The sequence below is a fragment of the Caretta caretta genome, chromosome 10 (genome assembly GCF_965140235.1).
Source record: "Caretta caretta isolate rCarCar2 chromosome 10, rCarCar1.hap1, whole genome shotgun sequence".
Lineage (NCBI taxonomy): Eukaryota > Metazoa > Chordata > Testudines > Cheloniidae > Caretta > Caretta caretta.
The window spans coordinates 31,465,566-31,488,185 of NC_134215.1; the positions used below are offsets into that span (position 1 = coordinate 31,465,566).

Here is a 22,620-nt window from a genome sequence, read left to right on the forward strand (position 1 = left end):
ATATAGTTTCCTATAAAAAATAAATAATATACTCTTGACTTTGCTGTCCATTATTATATTATTGACTATGCTATAATATCTGTGAATATGATCCTCCCAGTTCATTAGTTATCCACTCAATCTTCCAGAAAAGACATCTTAGGCCTGGTCTACACTATACAGTTAGATCGACATAAGGCAACTATGTCAGCGTACACACTGGTGTAAGTGCCCCACAAAACCAACATCGTAACTTCACCTCCATGAGAGGAGTAGGGCTTATGTCGGTGTAGTTAGGAAGATGCAGTGTCAATATAGACACTGCATTACTTACATGGGCTATTGGTTGTCTTGTCAATTTCACAGCTCTGAGCCACTCAGAGCCATGAAATTTACAAGAAAGCCTGACTCCCACCTGGGCTGCTGCCCCCTCTCCACTCCAAGTTGGGCTGCCAGCCAGGCTCCCGGCTTGGGCTGCTGCCTGGACTCCCCACTGGAAGCCCTGCTACCCCCCCCAGAGTCCCGGCTCACCACTGAGAGCCCCCGCTACCCTCCAGTGTCCTGGTTCTCTGCTCCTGGCAGGGAGCCCGGCTGCATCCACGGTCCCAACTCAGAGCCCGGCTGCCCCCTGGGCTCTTGGTTCCCTGCCAGGAGCACGGCTGCCAACCAGATACTGGGTGTCGCTCTCCCTGCTGGAGGTGATAAGCTGCTGGAGACGATAAGCTGCAGGTGGCTCCCCCCCACCCCCAACAGGGACTGGAAGGTGAGAAGCCCAGCGGGAAGCTGCGCAGAGCTGAAAGCCCTGGCTCTCAGGGCCACCCCGCCCCTTCTTCAGTCGGTGGGAGTGCTCCTGGTGAGGACGCACACCACCAACAGAAAGAGGGCAGCGTGGACATCCGCCACCACAGTAATTACTGCAGTGGCTGTAAGTCGACCTTACCTAGGTCGACTTAAGACTGTCATCTAGACATGTATTAGATAAGACCTGAATTTCTAATATAAACAAAAAACAGGGAAAGGAAAAAACCTCTTTTTTTCTCCTGTTCACGTAACCGCTAAAACAGTGGTGGGCAACTTGCGGCCCATCACGGTAATCCGCTGGCGGGCCACGAGACAGTTTGTTTACTGTCTTGGGAGACAGGCCAGTCCTTGCTTACAGACAGCCCCCCAACCTGAAGCAAATACTCACCAGCAACCACACACCACACAACAGAAGCACTAACCCAGGAACCTATCCTTGCAACAAAGCCCGTTGCCAACGGTGTCCACATATCTATTCAGGGGACATCATCATAGGGCCTAATCACATCAGCCACAATATCAGAGGCTCGTTAACCTGCACATCTACCAATGTGATATATGCCATCATGTGCCAGCAATGCCCCTCTGCCATGTACATTGGCCAAACTGGACAGTCTCTACGTAAAAGAATCAATGGACACAAATCAGACGTCAAGAATAAAAAACCAGTCGGAGATCACTTCAATCTCTCTGGTCACTCGATTACAGACCTAAAAGTGGCAATACTTCAACAAAAATACTTTAAAAACAGACTCCAATGAGAAACTGTTGAATTGGAATTTAATTTGCAAAGTGGATACAATTAACTTAGGCTTGAATAGAGACTGGGTGTGGATGGGTCATTACACAAAGTAAAATTATTTCCCCGTGTTTATTTCTTCCTCCCCCTTTCCTCAGACGTTCTTGTCAACTGCTGGAAATGGCCCACCTTGATTATCACTACAAAAGGTCCCCCTTCCCCCCGCTCTCCTGCTGGTAATAGCTCACCTTAAGTGATCACTCTCGTTACAGTGTGTATGGTAACACCCATTGTTTCATGTTCTCTATGTATATAAATCTCCCCACTGTATTTTCCACTAAATGCATCCGATGAAGTGAGCTGTAGCTCACGAAAGCTTATGCTCAAATAAATTTGTTAGTCTCTAAGGTGCCACAAGTACTCCTTTTCTTTTTGTTTACATCGACCATCCGCAGGGACAGCTGCCCGCAGCTCCCAATGGCCGCGGTTCAGCATTCCCGGCCAATGGGAGCTGCTGGAAGCGGAGCGGGCTGGCCATCACCTGTAAACAAATCGCCAGCGGATTACCCTGATGGGCCGCAGGTTGCTCACCACTGCTCTAAAAGGTGTGGAAATAATCAGCCAAGGTAACAGAGCTACAGTTTCTACTAACTTTACAATTCATACGTTGTATTGACAATAAAAACAGATGAACACTAGAATTCACATTAGCTACTCCAAAACAAACTTATTCTTACTTGTTTTCTATTTTTTCCTGTTCTATAACTTCAACAGGCCAACCACAGGATAGTTTAGGAAACCAATTATGTAAAAACGAGTCACAATGCACTAATCCGTAATAGAACCGGCTCAGTTAAGAGACATTCCTTCGTTCCATGTCGATATTAAACGCACAGAGCTGTTTAGAAACTGGACCTTCGAAATATCAGCAGGCAGGAGACGGTCTTGCAAGAGCCCCTTGAAAGCGGCTGTTTGGGACAGAGGCGAAGACCCAACGCTTCAGCCTTGGTTTTTAAGCTGAACACCGACCGCTGTTCCTGGGCAACGGCGGGTGGGGCCAGAACAAACATTGCTATATTGCGGCCGGGGCGCCTCATCGCACAAGCGCCAGAGCCCACCGGCGGGCTCCCTCCCCATCCCGGCCGGGTCTCCCCGCACCCCATCCCGGTCGGCATCGCTCCCCCAATCCCGGCCTCCCCGCTCACCCTAGGCCAGCGCTCCGCCTTCAATTCGGAGCCTCCCCTCTGCACCCCGTCCCCACTCCTCCGCTGCTTCACCCCGGAGCCGCCCCGCCCCGTACCGTGTCGCGTCGCTTTCCCGCCAGCGGCGACACCGACAGCTCTGCCGCCCTCCCTGTTTACCGGTTCCCTTGGTTACCGTCGAGACTGGCGACTAGCAAACCTCACTTCCGGAGCGACTCTGTGACGCAAAATGAGGATGCGCAGGCGCAGTAGAGCTCATCGAATCGGCGCAGGGTCTGTCGGGAGGGCGGTGACGCAGGCGCAGTGAGTGGAGGCGGGATGGAGGCGCTGTGGGCTCTGCTGGACGAGGTGGCCCTGGAGGGTCTGGATGGGATCACGCTGGGCACTTTATGGCACCGGCTGAGCAGCCGCGTCCCGCCCTTCCCGCTGCCCCTGGAGCCCGCCACCCAGCAGCTTCTGTGGGCTGCCCTGAGCGCCCAGCCCGGCCTCAGCTTCTACCTGTTACCGCGGGAGCGGCCCCCCCTCCGCCTGCACGATCGGTGAGGGGCGGCCGTGAGGGGAGGGCAGGGGGTGGGGAGTAGAGTGAGTTGGGGAGTGCGGGGGTGGGGCCGGCGGGGCGCAGTCCAAACCGGCGAGAGGCTGTGTCATCCCCTGCCCTGCAAACTTGGGTGCCTCAGAATGCTTTGCTGCTGTACCCCCCTCTAGCTACTCACATCCTTCCAGTATGCAGGAAACACCCTGAGTGTCTGTGTATGGCTGCAACCTGCCAGTCACCCATCAGACACAGTCTGGTTTCGACTTGCATGGTGACCCCAACACACTCCCATGCCTGGGTTCCCCCCCCCCCCCCCCCGAACGTGTGTTCTGCACTGTCCCACCCTCTCCCATACAGTCCACATATATTAGGCCCACCCCCCGCTATGGGGATCAATTTGCAACAGTTTGCTACCTTAAATGAAGTTACCCAGACAATTCACAACACTGGATTAGTTTTAATTAAAGAATAAACTAGTTTATTTAACTACAAGCAGATAGTTTATGAGTACAAGTGTATGGCATAAGTCAGAAATGGTTACAAGAGAAATACATATAACATGTTTCTTAGTACTAACCTTAACAAACATGTTTTCAGTAACGTTGCTGACCAAACTCTCAGGACAGGACCTGCTCCCCAACTCCAACAGTTGTTTCTTTTGTCCTCTTAGATGAAAAGGAGAGAGATGGATAAGGAAAGAGATTTGAGGTGTTTTTTCCCTCACTTTTATAATTCAGGTTTCAGAGTAGCAGCCGTGTTAGTCTGTATTCGCAAAAAGAAAAGGAGTCTGTTTTTGAATTTTTTTTGTTGAAGAATTGCCACTTTTCGGTCTGTAATCGAGTGACCAAAGAGATTGAAGTGTTCTCTGACTGTTTTTTGGATGTTATAATTCTTGGTGTCTGATTTGTGTCCATTCTCTACTGTACTCAGGGCTTCAATCACAGAGGGTTGCAGCCATAGGGGGCAGGGTTCTGGGCAGAGTGGGTGGGGGGGGCCTTGGGGCTTTAGACCGGGGGGAGTGCTGGGGCTTGGGACTTCAGCCCCGCGGCTCTTTTCCCAGCTTCAGCCCCGCAGGGGGTGCCAGAACTTGGGGCTTTAGCTATGAGGGGGACGCTGGTTTCAGGCCCAAGGCTCCCCGCATAGCTAAAGCCCCGAGTCCCAGTGCGCCTTCCCCCCCTCCAGCTGAAGCTGGGAGTGGTGCCGTGGGGAGCCCCAAACCCTGGCGCCCCCCCAGCGGGACTGAAGCTGGGAACGGAGCTGCGGGGCTGAAGCCCCATCGTTCCCCACAGGTCGAAAGCGCTAAGCCCCAATGTTCCCATGGGGCAGAAGCCCTGAGCTCCCCACCCGGAGCCCTGGTTCCCCAAGGCTCAGAAACCATGACCCTCCCCCAGAGTCCTGACCACCCCACTACCCAATCCCCCCCTAACGCACACGCACCCATCCATTGACTGCAGCCCCAACCCCTCCCCCCCCATGTGGCTGAAGTCCATAACCTCTTCAGAATTATGCAACATTTCAGAGTTAGACAACCTCCATTCCTGAGCTACAGTAGAACGGGCTGAAATTGTGGAAAAGCAGCATCACTTGCCCCATAACCTCAGCCGTGCAGAACACAATGCCATCCACGTCCTCAAACAACTCTGACATCATAATCAAAAAGGCTGACAAAGGAGGTGCTGTCGTCATCATGAATAGGTTGGAATATGAACAAGAGGCTGCTAGGCAGCTCTCCAACACCACTTTCTACAAACCATTACCCTCTGATCCCACTGAGGGTTACCAAAAGAAACTACAGCATTTGCTCAAGAAACTCCCTGAAAAAGCACAAGAACAAATTTGCACAGACACACCCCTGGAACCCCGACCTGGGGTATTCTATCCGCTACCCAAGATCCATAAACCTGAAAATCCTGGACGCCCCATCATCTCAGGCATTGGCACCCTGACAGCAGGATAGTCTGGCTATGTAGACTCCCTCCTCAGGCCCTACGCTACCAGGACTCCCAGCTATCTTCGAGACACCACTGACTTCCTGAGGAAACTACAGTCTATCGGTGATCTTCCTGAAAACACCATCCTAGCCACTATGGATGTAGAAGCCCTCTACATCAACATTCCACACAAAGATGGACTACAAGCCGTCAGGAACAGTATCCCCGATAATGTCACGGCAAACCTGGTGGCTGAACTTCGTGACTTTGTCCTCACCCATAACTATTTCACATTTGGGGACAATGTATACCTTCAAATCAGCGGCACTGCTATGGGTACCCGCATGGCCCCACAGTATGCCAACATCTTTATGGCTGACTTAGAACAACGCTTCCTCAGCTCTCGTCCCCTAATGCCCTTACTCTACTTGCGCTACATTGATGACCTCTTCATCATATGGACCCATGGAAAAGAAGCCCTTGAGGAATTCCACCATGATTTCAACAATTTCCATCCCACCATCAACCTCAGCCTGGACCAGTCCACACAAGAGATCCTCTTCCTGGACACTACGTGCTAAGAAGCGATGGTCACATAAACACCACCCTATACCAGAAACCTACTGACCGCTATTCCTACCTACATGCCTCCAGCTTTCATCCAGACCACACCACACGATCCATTGTCTACAGCCAAGCTCTACAATACAACCGCATTTGCTCCAACCCCTCAGACAGAGACAAACACTTAAAAGATCTCTATCAAGCGTTCCTACAACTACAATACCCACCTGCTGAAGTGAAGAAACAGATTGACAGAGCCAGAAGAGTACCCAGAAGTCACCTACTACAGGACAGGCCCAACAAAGAAAATAACAGAACGCCACTAGCCATCACCTTCAGCCCCCAACTAAAACCTCTCCAACGCATCATCAGGGATCTACAACCTATCCTGAAGGACGACCCATAACTCTCACAGATCTTGGGAGACAGGCAAATCCTTGCTTACAGACAGCCCCCCAACCTGAAGTAAGTACTCACCAGCAACCACACACCACACAACAGAAGCACTACCCCAGGAACCTATCCTTGCAACAAAGCCCATTGCCAACTGTGTCCACATATCTATTCAGGGGACATCATCATAGGGCCTAATCACATCAGCCACACGATCAGAGGCTCGTTCACCTGCACATCTACCAATGTGATATATGCCATCATGTGCCAGCAATGCCCCTCTGCCATGTACATTGGCCAAACTGGACAGTCTCTACATAAAAGAATAAATGGACACAAATCAGACGTCAAGAATTATAACATTCAAAAACCAGTCAGAGAACACTTCAATCTCTCTGGTCACTCGATTACAGACCTAAAAGTGGCAATACTTCAACAAAAAACTTCAAAAACAGACTCCAACGAGAGACTGCTGAATTGGAATTAATTTGCAAACTGGATACAATTAACTTAGGCTTGAATAAAGGCTGGGAGTGGATGGGTCATTACACAAAGTAAAACTATTTCCCCATGTTTATTCCCCCCCTCCACCCCCCACTGTTCCTCAGACTTTCTTGTCAACTGCTGGAAATGGCCCACCTTGATTATCACTACAAAAGGTTTTTTTTCCCCCCTGCTCTCCTGCTGGTAATAGCTCACCTTAAGTGATCACTCCGGTTACAGTGTGTATGGTGACACCCATTGTTTCATGTTCTCTATGTATATAAAGTGAGCTGTAGGTCACGAAAGCTTATGCTCAAATAAATTTGTTAGTCTCTAAGGTGCCACAAGTACTCCTTTTCTTTTTGCAAATACAGATTAACACGGCTGCTACTCTGAATACTGTACCTAGAATATCAGTTATATGTCAGTAGTGTTTGTAAAGCGTGTTTTACTGTAACTTGTTAGCCATAACATCAAATAAGTGTGCGAAACTGAAGTTGTTAATTTTTAACTCAACAACGAAAAATAAATGTTGTGGTGTGAACACTGTCATTAACTTTTAGGGAAGAATGACACTACATGCCTGTCTGTGTAAGGGAAAGCTCCCAGAGCTGAGGGAGAGAAGACCAGGAGTTCAAATCTCACTTTTTCTAAATGCTGTTAATTCCCATGCAATTTGCTATTATTGACTAAGGCTATGAATCTAAACATAGGAGATAGTTAAGGAAGAGCTGCTGAACATTCCTGTCTATTTAAAAAAAAAAAGTTAAGGAGAGAGCTTATGCAAGATCACTGCAGGCCCAGAACCCATGACAAACCCGTCTTAGCCACTGAATCCTTCTGCCTTGCAGCATGACTCCTCTCCCAAGCATGGATAGAATACAGCAGTGGTTCTCAAACTTTTGTACTGGTGACGCTTTTCACATAGCAAGCCTCTGAGTGCGGACTCCCGCCTTATAAATTAAAAACACCTTTTAATATATTTAATATCATTATAAATGCTGGAGGCAAAGCGGGGTTTGGGGTGGAGGCTGACAGCTCGCGATCCCCCCATGTAATAACTTTGCGACCCCCTGTGGGGTCCTGACCCCCAGTTTGAGAACCCCTGGAATACAGGATTCTGCTGCTGTCTACTAAACAGTTGTGTAAACCAGTGGAAAATTGTGTCAAATCATTCTCCAGTGCCTGGTCTGGAAAGGAGCTAATAATTACTTGTGTAATTCAAATAACCTAAACTAGGCTTATGAAGGTCAGGGGGCTGCTGATCTATGTGTGGAGAGATAGCATGATTAACAATCTTAACAGTAACCTTGTAGTGTTAAGGCGGAATAATGTCCGGAATGCATGCAATATGTCATAGTCAGATTTACTGATCTTTTGATACAATTTTATAAAAGCAGATGAGGTAGCTTAAGGTTTTGCATTTGAATTAAAGTTTGATAAAACTGGTATGTATTACTTTTGGGTATCTGTTGGAGAGAGAAGTGAAGGCTTTATGGAGTATTGGAATGGGTTATTTACAGTGTTGTGGGCAAGATGGAAAAGAAAGCATGGGTGGGGTATGGACTGTCACAACCTTAATTGTTACTAAACATAAGTTTTGTATACTAATATGTTGTAGCACACAACTCTCTCCTGTGTTTGTCAAAAACTATAAAACTAGAAATAATTTCTGAATTGCACTATTTTAATGGTTTTGTAAATAAATCAAAATTAATATGCAAAAACGTAGTTTCTGTACGATTGTCTTATTGCAAAATAATCAGAAAATAAAAAGCATTGCAACTTTTTTTGAAAAGTATTGAAAAAGAGTCAAGTTCTGTATTAGTTCAGTGTGCCTGTCTAAAACTTATGGTACATGTCCAAATCAATAAAAGTACATTCAAATTCAGCAAGATCAGTGTGCATATTATGACCCTCCTGACACACTTACGCTAAAAATTCTTACTTTGCTCCCATCTCCTCAGAAAAGGCCTTTGCATTATGCTCTGAATGTTGACATATTTGGATTCCTTGTTTGAGAAGTGCAACTCTAATTCTGCATTTCCTGGCTTTCTGACTTTTGAGATTTGAAGGATTTTTAGTTCTAGCTTTCTTCCAAGACATTTTCTGGAGACCAGTTGAAATGTAGCAGCAATCTTAAATTCAGCTTTTAAATTGTTTTTGTCTTGTGAATGTTACAATTTTAAATATTGACTCTCTTTACATTTTTATTTCAGGTATGAAGAAATAGATCTTGAAACAGGAATACTGGAAACTAAAAGAGATCCTGTCCCTCTAGATGATATTTATCCTGTCCATATGATTTTGGATAATAAGGATGGCATTCAGGGTTCATGCAAATATTTTAAGGAGAGACTAAATTATACTGATCAAATTAGGACAAAGGATTTGCAGCCTTGTTATGCCTACACAGAAGCCTATGAAAAGTGAGTAAGATTTCAGTATTTGTTGGTGTTTCGTTTTAAATTACAATTCTTTGCTATTTGGAAACAGCTCCTTTTAAGAAGAGCTGAGCATGGCTCCTAGGGATGAAAATATTAAATGGTTAACTGGTAAGCATTAGTCTTACCATTAACCCACCCTAACCGTTAACCCCCGGCCCTGGGCCACCCCGGGCCTCACTGACCGGGACCTCTCCCTTTAATCGGTAACCAATTAAACGATATAATTTTAATAATTTAAACGGTTAACTTTTTAAACAATATTTACATCCCTACTGGCTCCATGATTTAATTTGGCATTACTGTGCTGCATTAGATACATATAAATCAATGGAGGAAAATCTCTGTAAAGAAACCATTGTTTTCAATATAACATTGATTTTCTGTTGCAGCAGTAGACAAAATTCTAGTGCATCTTCCAAAAATGAGAACTGAGATTTTCAGAGGCATGGGGTTTCAATCTATCCCTCCTTCACCACATTCATCAAAGGCATATATGAGTGACTAAGCTTTCTTCATCAGATCCAAATGCATCCATTGGTCTTGCATTCCAATTATTGTAAACTCTGCTGCCTATTTTCTGCCCCGTTTCACCCTAAATAATTCCTCTTCCTCTTTGGTGTCTACAGTCTTCAAAAAATTGTAAACATTTGTACCTTCCCCATCCAGATATCACTGATCCAAGCTGTCATGTTTTTTACCATTATAGGGGTTCTAATTGTGAATCTCTTCACCTAACATTTCCCATTATAATTCCACTTTCAGTTGTTTATAATGTTGCCAAATTTTAACTGTTTAGGCTGAAATTTACCAACTGTATGGGCTATTTGGTGTAGTAGTTGTAGCCCAGGATATTAGAGAGATAAGGTGGGTGAGGTAATACCTTTTATTGGACCAACTTCTGTTGGTTCGAAAGCTTGTCTGTCTCACCAACAGAAGTTGGTCCAATAAATAAATTATCTCACCCACCTTGGGCTGTTTGGTGTCCATCTCAGGTCACTTTTTTTTAGAAATTTCAGGTAAAAGTTTCTGAGGAAGTTTGGGGAAAATGAGTATTTCAAAAATGGTCAGAAAAAAATGTTAAAAGCATTCTAACACATCTGTGGTTTGGAACAAGAATCTGAAATTTGGTAGGAGGACCGAGAGGCATCTTTTTCTATCCTCATGGAACTCTGGCCAGATTTGGCCAAACTATAAATCCTTGGGAAAGTCTTGTACATAAACAAGATAAATCATTTGAAGCTTGCTGGTTAAACTTCTGAATGTTCTGTCTGCACTGAGCTTCCCAAACCCTTTGTCTGGCCTACCGTCAGCTTAGCTTCTCTCCATTTTAACAATTGAGGAATTTAACCTGGGAACCAGATATATAGATTTTCAAACCCAAGCTTTTGAAGTTTTTCTCTTTTAAATGTTTCTAATGAACATAGTCTTGGGGCCACCAGTTAGCTCTCAGTGCTGCCAAGATACTACATATCCCTGGTAGTACAGCGGAGACGTCTAGGTTTTCCTTTGACAATTGTTTGGAGTAAAACGCACATGTATTTAGTAATGCTACCACTATTCAGTGTTAAAAACATGATTAAACAAGTTGCTCTGGAACTTCTTAGATTTCTCTTTTGATGTACTGCATTATCAGCACTTGGGGAGCCTGTGGGCTGTATAATATGCACCGAGCAGCTAATCGTTTTGTATGTGTGCACTGCTCCTGTTATAACTAAAGCTCCATCACCCGTTCCTGCTGCAAGGTTACTTCTTTTAATGCTGCTCACTAAGCCCATGCCTGTGCTACAGCACTGCAGCCATGCTGCTCTAGTGCCATGCTGTAGACACTTCCTACACTTCCTGAAGGTAGAATTCTTCTGTCAACCTAGCTGCATCTACAGTGTGAATTTTTCAGAACCCTTGAGTGCTGTAGCTATGTCGACCTAACTTTTAAGTTTAGATCAAGCCTAAGCACCTTACTAACTTCCTGAAAAATAATTTGATCCTTTCCATCCCTCAGTTCAGCACTTAAAACAGTGTTGTGAAAGCAGTTCTGAGTAACAAGCCTCTTGTTATTGCTGATGTCAGTTGACTTGCCGAATATCAAGCCTATCGTGGAATTGTTGCAATTGTCCTCATCCTATATGGAGATAGTGGTTGAGAACAGGATCATACCTCAGTTCTATATCAGGAAGGTGAGAAAAGTTTGGATAGGAACCAGGCAGGCAGTTCAACTTCCTAAATTTCAAACTTGGTGCTAGTGAAGAATTTTTCTGGAGTTACAGGTAATTGTTTGTAATGTTACTGGATGTTATGTGCAGTCATGAAGAGGAAAGTCCTAAATCATCAGCTGAAGTAATCCCTTCAGTAATCATTTTCGCTCAGAAAAGGAAGCAGGTGGGGAAATGGTTAAATTTAGGAGCTCTGGGAAATTAACCTCTCATCTCTTGCTGTTTGCTTTGTAGGTGGGGGGAGAAACTAGTCATCGTTGCTTCACAGGTTCTGCGCTACAGGGCTTTAATTGGCTGGGAGGGAGATCCAGACTTAAAACTCCCAGACTTCTCCTACTGCATTTTGGAGCGATTAGGTCGTGCTAGATGGCAAGGGGAACTTCAGAGAGACCTTCACAGTGGCGCTTTCAAGTAAGTATAGTGTTTGTTGCTGTTTATAAAGTAAATCAAAGCCTTGCAGATAAGGCTTCATTCATCAGGAATGTATCATCACAGTATTACAGGCACTTTGTTTCTGCAGGTCCTGTGCTGCTTGAGATGCCAGCTTACTGCTTGTAGTAACTAAATTTCCTGGTACTTCCTCACCAAAATAGTTATTAACCTTGTGTCTTTACCAAATTCCCATTTGGTTAACTACTTTATGCTTTCTTTAAATTGCTCCTCCAGTTTCAGTTGGAGATGGTATTTTAATTTCCTGTCCTAACCTGCTTATATGTAGGGATTACTTTCATGTGGAGGACTGATCCTAATAGCTATAGCTAGATACAAAACATGAAGTGCTGCAAAGTTCAGGTGTGCAACTTAGAAGCTCAGTTGCTGCTTCTCTCCCTTCACCTACCCCCAGATTATATGAAGGAGATGGTGCGGGGGTCTCTGCTGAGCTGCTGTACCTGAACCGTGGTTGGGACCTGCTTCCTTTATACTAGTTTCCAGCTACTAGATAGGAAAACTTGAAGCTCCAGCCAACCCAGATCATTTGTTGCTACTCTACCCCTCTGTTCAAGACTCCAGTTTTTTGTCTCCTATCCCTTCCTCTTATCCTTATTAATAGTTTAATTCCCTGCTTCTGCTGTTTTTGTTAGTTTTGCCAAGCAGCAGCATGAAACTGGCATGGTTCTTGCCATGTTCAGACTTTCTGTAGTTTTACTGCTGCTATCCATGCTAATTTCATACCATTCCTGCTGCTTATGAATAGGGCCCTACCAAATTCACGGCCATGAAAAACATGTCACAGACCATGAAATCTGGTCTTTTGTGTACTTTTAACCTATACTATACAGATTTCACTGAGGAGACCAGCGTTTCTCAAATTGGGCATCCTGACCCAAAAGGGAGTTGCGGGGGGGCGGTTACAAAGTTATTTTAGGAGGGTCACGGTATTGCCACCCTTACTTCTGCACTGCCTTCAGAGCTGGGCAGCTGGAGAGCGGTGGCTGTTGGCCAGGTGCACTCCAAAGGCAGCACTCCACCAGCAGCAGCACAGAAGTAAGGTTGGCAGTACCACACCATGCCACCCTTATGTCTTTGCCACTGCCTTCAGAGCTGGGCAGCCAGAGAGTGGCAGCTGCTGACTGAGGGCCCAGCTCTGCAGGCAGTAGTGGAGAAGTAAGGGTGGCAATACCATACCATGCTATCCTTACTTCTGCGCTGCTGCTGGCAGCAGCTCTGCCTTCAGAGCTAGGCTCCTGGCCAGTAGCTTCCACTCTCCGGCTGCCCAGCTTTGAAGGCAGCGCCGCCACCAGCAGCAGCACAGAAGTAAGGGTAGCAGTACCACAACCCTCCCAACAATAACCTTGCAACACCCCCCGCCGCCACCCCTCCCAATTCCTTTTTGCCTTAGGACCCCTACAATTACAACACCATGAAATTTCAGATTTAAATAGCTAAAACCATGAAATTTACAATTTTTAAATTCCTAGAATTGAACAACCGTGAAATTGACCAAAATGGACGGTGAGTTTGATAGGGCCCTACCTGTGAAGCTCAGACACTGAAACTCTCTGCAGACCTAGAAAGGTGTAAAAGGTTCTGTTCATGTTCACAAGATTTTCTTTGTAACCATAAGGACTAGAAATTTAATATTTATTTAAAATGCAAGCCTAAGTTAGGCAGAAATGTGGCTTTTATGGCCCTTCATTGTCTAAAGAAAGCTTCCACCTGCTTCTTCTACTTCCTGGCAAGTATACGCTTTTTATACAGGATGTTAATTATACATGGAGCTATGCTTTCCATTGTAAGACCCTGTTTTTTGTTGCCTATAATTTTGTCAGAATCTAAATGTTCAAGTTGAAAAATTTTATGTTAGGTCTTTGCCCCAGGCTGAATTTAAAAAAACAATGACCGTTCATCTGTTTCAGAGGATGATGTTAGGGACTCAAAATTTTGCATGGAGGTCTCTGTGGGATCAGAGATGCACCTGTCACAGTTTCAGGGTAGGAGGAAACAGCCTGTCTGGAAAACACGGGGGGAAGGCAGGATCAGGCTGGGGTTGGGTTAGAAGCAGAGGGGATACAGGTACAGAAAAGTCTGTAAGTACTAGAACACTTGGAATTAAACCCAGGATTCCTGAGTCTCAACATTTATAGCTATTGGCTAGACAGCAGAGGAAACCCTCTGGGAAACTCTTACCTGTCTCTCATGGCTGGTACACAGAGGATAGTAGCCTGCTACTGCTACCAGTTACTCTGTTAGGTCCAGTGGCAGAAGACTGTGCTGTGGGCCTAAAGGTTCCAGCCTTGCTGGAAAGTGGGGTCTGTATGGTTCTACATGATGGAATTTCTTTTCTTTCCATTTGCTTTTTAAAGAACTTAAGAAATTACATTTTAAAAAAAATATACCAAAAGAATGTTAAGGTTGCAAAGTCAAACACACAGAAGTTGGGAAATGCCAGAATTAATGTTGAGCGGCTAGTCAGTATTTTTTATCCTCATCATTCAGCGTGTGGCCCCAGGCCATATTTACAATTTCTTATTAAATCTAATGTTAAAATTATATAATACACAGGTTAAGGAAAGAGTGTCTGTACATCTGGGTATAGTGCTTAGATTATCCAAAAATACAAAGTTTGTTTTAAAAGTCATAAAATACATATAGTACCTAATCTGAAATAACCCAAATTTAGGTGAATAAATTTAACAAGACAGTTTAGAGATTAGTATCCAAATATTCAGTTACTTCACTCATGAAAAGTTATACAGAGAGTTGGTTGTGGAAAGCAAATATGGCAATGAGTGAAGATTGTCCCTCAGTATCTGAGAAATTAGGATAGGTTGTTCCTTAGAAAATACAGTCCATCAGGGAAGTATTTCAGATACTTTCCCGACTTTGCTACTCATCAGCATTTCAGCTCATCACTCCTGGTATTGCCGATGTCCAGTGATGTGTTCTAGGTAGATGTCCCTCGACCACGTGATGGCGTCTGACACCAGGAGTTGCCACATCAGCCGAGCATAGCGCTGACCAATTCTGCATTCCTGCAACACTCACAGCATCCTAACCCTGCATTGAATACAGAACTATTAATTTCCTCATGGATGTTTCTCTGGAGCTCCCATCATAATCTGAGTGCTTCACCAACATTAATGAATTTACCTTTACAACACTCTTGTGAGATGCGGTGGTGGGATTACCTTATTTTACAAATAGGGAACTGAGGCACAGAGATATGAAGGTCATAATTGTCTATTTTGGGTGCTCAACTTGAGACATTTGGGGAGTGATTTTTTGGGGTACTTAATATTTTTGTAGAACTTCATATGCTCAGAGCACAGCTCCCATTGAGTTCAGCTGCAGCTATGACTTCTCAGCATTTTTGTAAAACAGACCCCAGTTGTTTCAAGAAAATGAAAAACACAGTTAGTGCCACCTGTGAAAATTTTGGTTTAAGTGACTTGCCCGGCATCACGTGGTGGAAGTGGAGATAAAATCCAATCTCTGTGTGACAGTCAGCTACCTTAACCGTAAGACCAGCCTTTCTTTTCCAATAGTATTTTTTCTCATTTATTATACACTTAACTTCTGCAACAAATGAGGCTGAGTCCTATAGACAACAGCCTCATTCAGTGTACTACCCTGATTCATTTCCTGTACACTGAATGAGGTCCTGTGGAGAAAGTTGTATGTGATTATGTAATAAGACTATCATAATGTATATGCACAAGAGGGCTGAATTAAGGTTGTACAGGCAATTTGTATAGTAATTTAAGTTGGTAAAGGGCATTGAGATGACAGGTGCTATATGAATATAATTTGTTTATTATATTTATTTACAAGTCATCATGGGAGGTTCTGTGGATGTCTTGTCTTCTCTAGGGTGGATGCTGGTAAAATGCATTATCACAGAAGAGTATTAGACAAAAATGGTCTAATTTCAATGCAGTCCCATGTCATAAGACTACCAAGTGGAGCCCAGCAGCACTCCATTCTTCTGCTTTTGAACCGCTTTCATGTTGACAGGTATGTACCAAACAGATGTTAGGTGGTTCTTCAGGGTGGCATGTGTACTTTCTTATCATTAGGACATGCCCCGGTGCCACAGGACTATCAGAACTTTCTGGAAGCAGTGCCTATTGGTTGCTGCATTAGCTCCTTCTCACAGCGTTCAGAGACAGAGGTTGTATAAAGGATGTGTGCCCCTCCTCCAGCCATGGTTTGAGTGGTAGGTATCCTGCTGCCTGGTCTTGTCCTACAGAGACCGGGTTTTTCTTGTACATTGTTTTAATAGCTGTGTTGTTGTTGGATAGCATCTATAGTGCCTTCTAGTGAATTTTTACTTCTGACTCTCTTTTTCTCTGTTGCATAGTTAGATCCTGCACTGGCTTTGGCATGGTCACAGTGAAACAGCAGGCCTGGCTTCAGAACAGCTTGGGTATCTGGCTGTCTTCCTGGTATTGGATATTTGCATCTGCTGTTTGACCCACCTGGGTGAAGGGCATTCCCCTACCAGCACTCTGTGTGTAAATGAAATGAACTCCTCTATAAATTTTTTAAAATTTGACTCTGTATATGAACAGTGTAACAGAGTGTGGGCTTTTAAATATGAAGTGGGTAAAAAAAAATTGTCAAGTATGACTTCTTACAGTTTCCCATGACAAACAATGTTTATATCAAATATAGTTTTATATCAGAAAAACATCCAACCTTTGAATATTGTTTGATGAAGTGTAGGTGGTCCTGTAACTAAGGCCTGTTAGTAGGAACCATTAAACCTACATGGACTTCATAAAGCTTTTTGTGTTCTCATGCTTCCAGGAGGCAAACCAGGGATTGATAGCATAAATAAAGATATGTGGTGTGGGGAATGTGATGTGTAGAGATAATTTGGGGAAGTCATCTGGGTACTGTGCATACATCACTATGTTTGTGAAGTATTAATGTGGGTCAAAGGCTCTGCTGAAATCTATATGGGATTTATCAACTTTTAGAAAGAAGAACAGGAGTAGTTGTGGAACATATAGTAAGAAGATAGATATACACACACACATATACAGAGAATATCTTAATTAATTAGCCTCTTACTCCACCTTTTTCATATTCTCTGTATGTATATATATATATCTTCTTACTATATGTTCCATTCTATGCATCCGATGAAGTGGGCTGCAGCCCACAAAAGCTTATGCTCAAATAAATTTGTTAGTCTCTAAGGTGCCACAAGTACTCCTGTTCTTTTTGCAGATAAATGTTGGGTTTTGAGTCCAAATTCAAAGACTATTCAAAAATTGAATTGCATCTATCTTTTGTAAGACCTAAACATAAACAACTTGATATTCCCTCAAATGTTGCTAAAATCTTTGCTTTTTATTTCTCAGTCTGCCTCTGTGATGGTAACTAGTGTTTTCTGTGATATTTCTGGATACAAATGTCAGTGTTCATGAATTTCATATGTTGAATAACCTTCTTTTGTTTTAGGAGGAGTAAATATGATATCCTTATGGAGAAGCTCTCAAGTATGCTGAGCACTCGACCAAACAAAATGGAAAAATTGGGGAATCTGAGGGAAGAACTGGTGAGATTATCATTTGCTTTCAAGTTCTCAATTTGCTGTTAATGAAATCCAAAAATTCAGCATTACAAGCAGAATTGGTCAGTATAATGAGAAGTGTTAGACAACCTTATAATACTTCCCATTAAACAGACCTGTTTTCCGTTGCTTCAAAGTGCCAGACTTTAACTTCTCAGGCTGAAATTTGCAGTGTCAGGTGTCTAATTCAAAACAAACTTTAGAAAGTTTCAGACAAAATGGCTCAGCCATTTCCCAGAATGAGGTATAGGGAAAATGTTGTTTATCATATTAAATAAACAACCATTTATCTGAGAATCTCTAGCGCCCCCATGTTCTGGAGCAAGGACTTGACATTAAGAAGCGAGTGGCCTTTGTGTCAGGGAAGTGCTTTTTGCTGGTATGGTGAAAATGTACTCAAATTTGGCCAGGTTTTAAGCCTCTGAAAAATCTCAGTCCACATATACTAAGTAGAGACCTGTTGGAGCTTCACAGCTGCATTCTCCAAAGACTCCATCTGCAGTGAGCGTACACCTACCCAGGCTGAAGGGGCTAAGCAGGGCGTTCTCTGCCATTGCCACTCTTGGCTGATGCAGGTTGGGCTGGGGTGGAGCCAGGCACTCGAAGTAAGAGCCTGTGTTCTTAGTGCTCCTTTTTCTGGGCTCAGGCATCATGAAGGATTAAGCTTTCTGAATTGAGTGCAGAAGGGACAAGAACCAGACCAGAGGGAGTAAACTGGGACATGGAACCTGGGGGAGACTGGGACTTAGAGGTTGGCAGATGGGGAGAGAAACTGGGAGTAAAAGTTGGGGGGAGGAATAGGAGAAGACTGGCAGATTGACAACCAGTGGGGGACGGGTGCGGTGGGACTGGACGGGAGCCCAGAGAGGCAGACTAGGATTGGAAGGTAGGCCTCTGCTTCTCCCACCCCATTGGGAGCCTCTGGAGCTGCATAGCTGCAGTGAGCAGCCTCCTAAGGTGCCTGCTCTGAAGATAGGCTTGGGGCTACCTTTATCCCCACTCCTGAAGGAAGGAGAGCAGTGGGAGGGGAAGGAGCTCTGTGATCCCGTCTTCCCTGTTTCTGGGAGCAAGGGGAATGCAGATCACTTTCCCCTTCACACTGGGCCACAGTGTTTTGTATGGACTCTGGGGTTCCTCTGCTGTCTTCTATGTTGCCTCCAGCTGGTGGCTGAACTCCTTACATCCCATTAGTCACTAGTTTCTCATCTTCCTTTGGCTGCTTCAACTCCATTTGGGTCGTAGGGAAGTCAGGAGCTAGTACGTGAGGGGCTGTGAGAAGTGCCCCAAGATTGCCTTAAAAAGGTCTATTACATCAACACTTTTACTTTTATCAACCAAACCTGTAATCTCATAAATATATATATATGAAGTTAGTTTGAAAGGATCTATATTCCATAAACCCATGTTGATTGGCATTAATTATATTACCCTCCTTTAATTCTCTGTTAATCGAGTTCTGTATCAGCTGCTCCATTATTTTGCCCAGGATCAATGTGAGACTGACAGGCCTATAATTACCCAGGTCATCCCATCTGCCCTTTTAAAATATTGGCACAACATTAGCTTTCTTTCAGTCTTCTGGAACTTCCCTGTTGTTCTCAGACTTCTTGAAAATAAGCATTAATGACCCAGCCTGCTTCTTGGCCTGCTCTTTTAAAACTCTTAGATGCAAGTTATCTTGACCTGCTGATTTTAAAATGTCTGTCTTTAGTAGCTCCTGTTTAACATCCTTCTAAGATACCAGTGGAATGGAAAGAGTGTTATCAGATGATATGATGTGACTGCATCATCTGTTCTTTTCCCAAATATAAAATATAAATATTTATTGACCACTACTTATGTTTTGGCATTATTATTAATTCTACCATTTCCATTTAGTAATGGACCAGAGCCATTGTTAGGATTCTTTTTGTTCCTGATGTGCATAAAAAAACCCTCCTTCTTATCCTTAACTCTGCTGGCCATAGAGTTCTCCTTGTGTCCCTTTGCTTCCCTGATCAATTTTCTACAATTCCTAGCTTCTGATTTACATTCACTACTATCAACTTTCCCTTTTTTCCATTTGTAATATATTATTATTTTTGATCTTGACAGTTCTGAATGGAGAGGGCAGAAGCAGGATTGAATGGAATGAAAGGTTTAGTTGAGGACTAGGACGTTTGAATAAACTGAACACAGTGGAAGAAAGGAGGCAAGGGATGGTAATTAGAGGCAGATGTGATAATAGGAAAGCTATTTTCCAAGACAGATAATGGAGAGCTTGTAGATAGGGAAAGACAACCGGGTACTAAAAACCAGGTAAATGAAAGAGAAGAAGTGGGATCTAAAGTCCTGGTCAAGGGGCTAGAGGCATATAGTAACTGAGTCAAGCACCTCAGGGACAGAAAGATGTTTCTCTGTTTACATCTCTATGAAAATCAAGGGTTTAGTTCTATTAGCTTCCTGATTTGTAGGGAATGCTCCTTAGAATAGTGACATCCTTTTCATTTCTCTTTACTGTTACTGTTATTGTAGGGTCTCTGTGAAAGAACATTCAAACGTCTGTATCAATATATGATGAACGCTGGCCTGGCCAAAGTATTATCTACCCCGTTACAGGACATTCACCCTGATGGCGGACCCTATAAAACAAAGAAAGGTAATTGCAGCCACATCTTTATTATGTACGTGCTGATATCATCAAGTCTATAAACTAACCAAAATCTTAATTTGCAGAGTGTTTAAAGGTAAAGCTTCCTTTGCATCTCAGGTATATATCAAGTTATAAATTTGCTAGTACACAACACAACTCACCTGAAATAATTATCCATTCCAGGGATATATTGAGCATTAAACAATTAACCAGGGATTAGTTGGATTATGATATGATTAGTTAATGTACTAATGTCATCCTTCCATGTGTGCATTAGTTTTAGACCCAGGAAAGATTTTCTATCAAATACCCATTTTCACAGTGTGTATTTTTCCCCAATATTTTTCAGTCTGCCATTTGTGTTAACAAATCTGACCATTCCCTAGATGCACAGTACTAAGTTTTCCACTGTTTCACGGATGCAAAAGGTAAACTTTTAAGAGTTTCTTGTCCATATATATTGTTATCAAGAGAGCCTTCTGATGTCTGTGACTAATGCCACATCATTTTCCTGAGTCTGCACGGGAAACCTGAAACAAATCTGTTGGTTTAGTCCTGGTTCCAACACTGTGATGTTTCATCCACATTATACATTTTAACCATATTACAACAGCTCAAAAGATAGCTGTGTTGTAACCAGGTTCCCTGAGTCTATTGTTTTCATAGAGTAGAAGGGCTGTAAAACTTCAAGGGTGGTATTACATTTTGATAGATAAAATGATTACAGGTTTCAGAGTAAAAAGCCGTGTTAGTCTATATTCGCAAAAAGAAAAGGAGTACTTACGGCACCTTAGAGACTAACCAATTTATTTGAGCATAAGCTTTCGTGAGCTACAGCTCACTTCATCGGATGCATACTGTGGAAAGTGTAGAAGAACTTATTATATACACACAAAGCGTGAAAAAATACCTCCTCCCACCCCACTATCCTGCTGGTAATAGCTTATATAAAGTGATCACTCTCCTTACAATAAGAAAAGGAGTACTTGTGGCACCTTAGAGACGTTCGTGAGCTGTAGCTCACGAAAGCTCATGCTCAAATAAATTGGTTAGTCTCTAAGGTGCCACAAGTACTCCTTTTCTTTTTGCAAATACAGACTAACACGGCTGTTCCTCTGAAACCTCTCCTTACAATGTGTATGATAATCAAGTTGGGCCATTTCCAGCACAAATCCAATATTCGCAAAAAGAAAAGGAGTACTTGTGGCACCTTAGAGACTACACATTGTAAGGAGAGTGATCACTTTAGATAAGCTATTACCAGCAGGAGAGTGGGGTGGGAGGAGGTATTTTTTCTTGCTTTGTGTGTATATAATAAGATCTTCTACACTTTCCACAGTATGCATCCGATGAAGTGAGCTGTAGCTCAGGAAAGCTTATGCTCAAATAAATTGGTTAGTCTCTAAAATTATTACAGTTAATTACTTTCTTTAAAAGACCCAAACATTTGTTAGGTGATTATCGGAGCAAAAGGACAGTGTCTTTGAAGAGATTGCAATCTAAATTGGTTTTCTGAAGAGATGTGTCTCACAGGATCACCATTCACACACCACCTTGCACATAATTAAAAGTTCCCTAATTTCATATTATGTCTTTTTATAGGACTTTTTTCACATCCCCTCAAATACTTCACTGTTTGAGCCCTAGGGATATCCTATGTTACCTTTGCAGATGAGCAGGAGACCTTTCCATCTGTATCCATGGTTTAAAACCTCAAGGCTGTGAGAGTTTCCATCAGGCCCATATGCGAGTGCCCAGTTCCATTTGTGATAATTCATTAAGATACTTAACTGGAATGTCATTCTATTTGTCAATGCTGAGAAAAACAAATTAACTTATTTTTCATGTGGATCCCTCCTTTTCACCCACAGATTTTATTCAGTTATTTTACTAACCAGTAGTTTCATGTGTTCTCAGGGACTGATGTCATGGTCCGATGCCTCAAACTAGTGAAGGAATTTCGAAAGAAAGTGAATGATTACCATGATGAGGAGGAGGAAGAGATGATCACAAAAGCTGTCCAGCCTGTAGATATTGTTTATGAGCGGGATATGCTTACGCAGGCTTATGAGCTAAGTAGGTAATGTAATCAGGTTCTGTGTGTTCATAATCTAAGTTCATATGTTACCTGCATGAAAATGAGCTGAATGTTTTCTTATTGGCTTAATTTTGAAATTGTCATTACTTTGTACATTAGATTCTTGTGCACATCTGTGAAATCAGAAAAATAATTACTTTCTCCTACCCTTCGTCTCATCTGTTCAGAGCAGGATTGTCTTTTACAATGTGTGAAAGTGTCTAACACATTGGGCACTTTCCTGTCCCAGTTTTGTTTGCCTCTAGGGACTACCAGGATATAAAAATGAGATGACTAAGGCTTGTTATGAACTCTCAATATCCTAGTCGAAAGGAGTGTGGGTGCTTAATGATTAACAAAGCTTCCTTTATTCAAAATGTCAATTTGGCATTGGAGTAAAATAGTTAAGAAAAATGAGGCAAGAGTTTTAAACACTTGCTAAAAATCTCTTCCCTCTAACAGATTAATTTTTGCTCTCTTGGGCCCTCTCTACACTAGGATATACGTTGTTTAAAAATATTACTTAGCCAGATAACATTTTTAAAGGAGGTTAAATTCAGTGCATACTATTTTTTAAAACATGTTAGCTAATGTTTTTAAATATT

At 43.2% G+C, this 22,620-nt stretch overlaps 2 protein-coding genes across 11 annotated transcripts in view; one reads left to right on the forward strand and one right to left on the reverse strand.

Annotated features, from left to right (window-relative positions):
- KATNIP (katanin interacting protein) overlaps positions 1-2,931 on the reverse strand; it is a 180,668-nt gene extending 177,737 nt beyond the window's left edge. For 6 of the 7 annotated variants that reach the window (XM_075132829.1, XM_048865750.2, XM_075132828.1 and 3 more), the window contains exon 1: positions 2,820-2,931. The gene's annotated coding sequence lies outside the window, so the exon portion shown is untranslated. The other variant, XM_075132826.1, reaches the window with a different exon arrangement.
- Positions 2,932-3,007: 76 nt separating this feature from the next.
- GTF3C1 (general transcription factor IIIC subunit 1) overlaps positions 3,008-22,620 on the forward strand; it is an 83,945-nt gene continuing 64,332 nt past the window's right edge. For 3 of the 4 annotated variants that reach the window (XM_048865740.2, XM_048865742.2, XM_048865741.2), the window contains exons 1-7: positions 3,008-3,260; positions 8,847-9,056; positions 11,519-11,695; positions 15,596-15,739; positions 17,195-17,291; positions 19,821-19,944; positions 21,856-22,014. In XM_048865740.2, coding sequence (XP_048721697.1) covers positions 3,040-3,260; positions 8,847-9,056; positions 11,519-11,695; positions 15,596-15,739; positions 17,195-17,291; positions 19,821-19,944; positions 21,856-22,014 — 1,132 coding nt within the window. In that variant the 5' untranslated portion in view covers positions 3,008-3,039. Of the gene's footprint in view, positions 3,261-8,846; positions 9,057-11,518; positions 11,696-15,595; positions 15,740-17,194; positions 17,292-19,820; positions 19,945-21,855; positions 22,019-22,620 lie in introns of those variants that run through there. The other variant, XM_048865744.2, reaches the window with a different exon arrangement.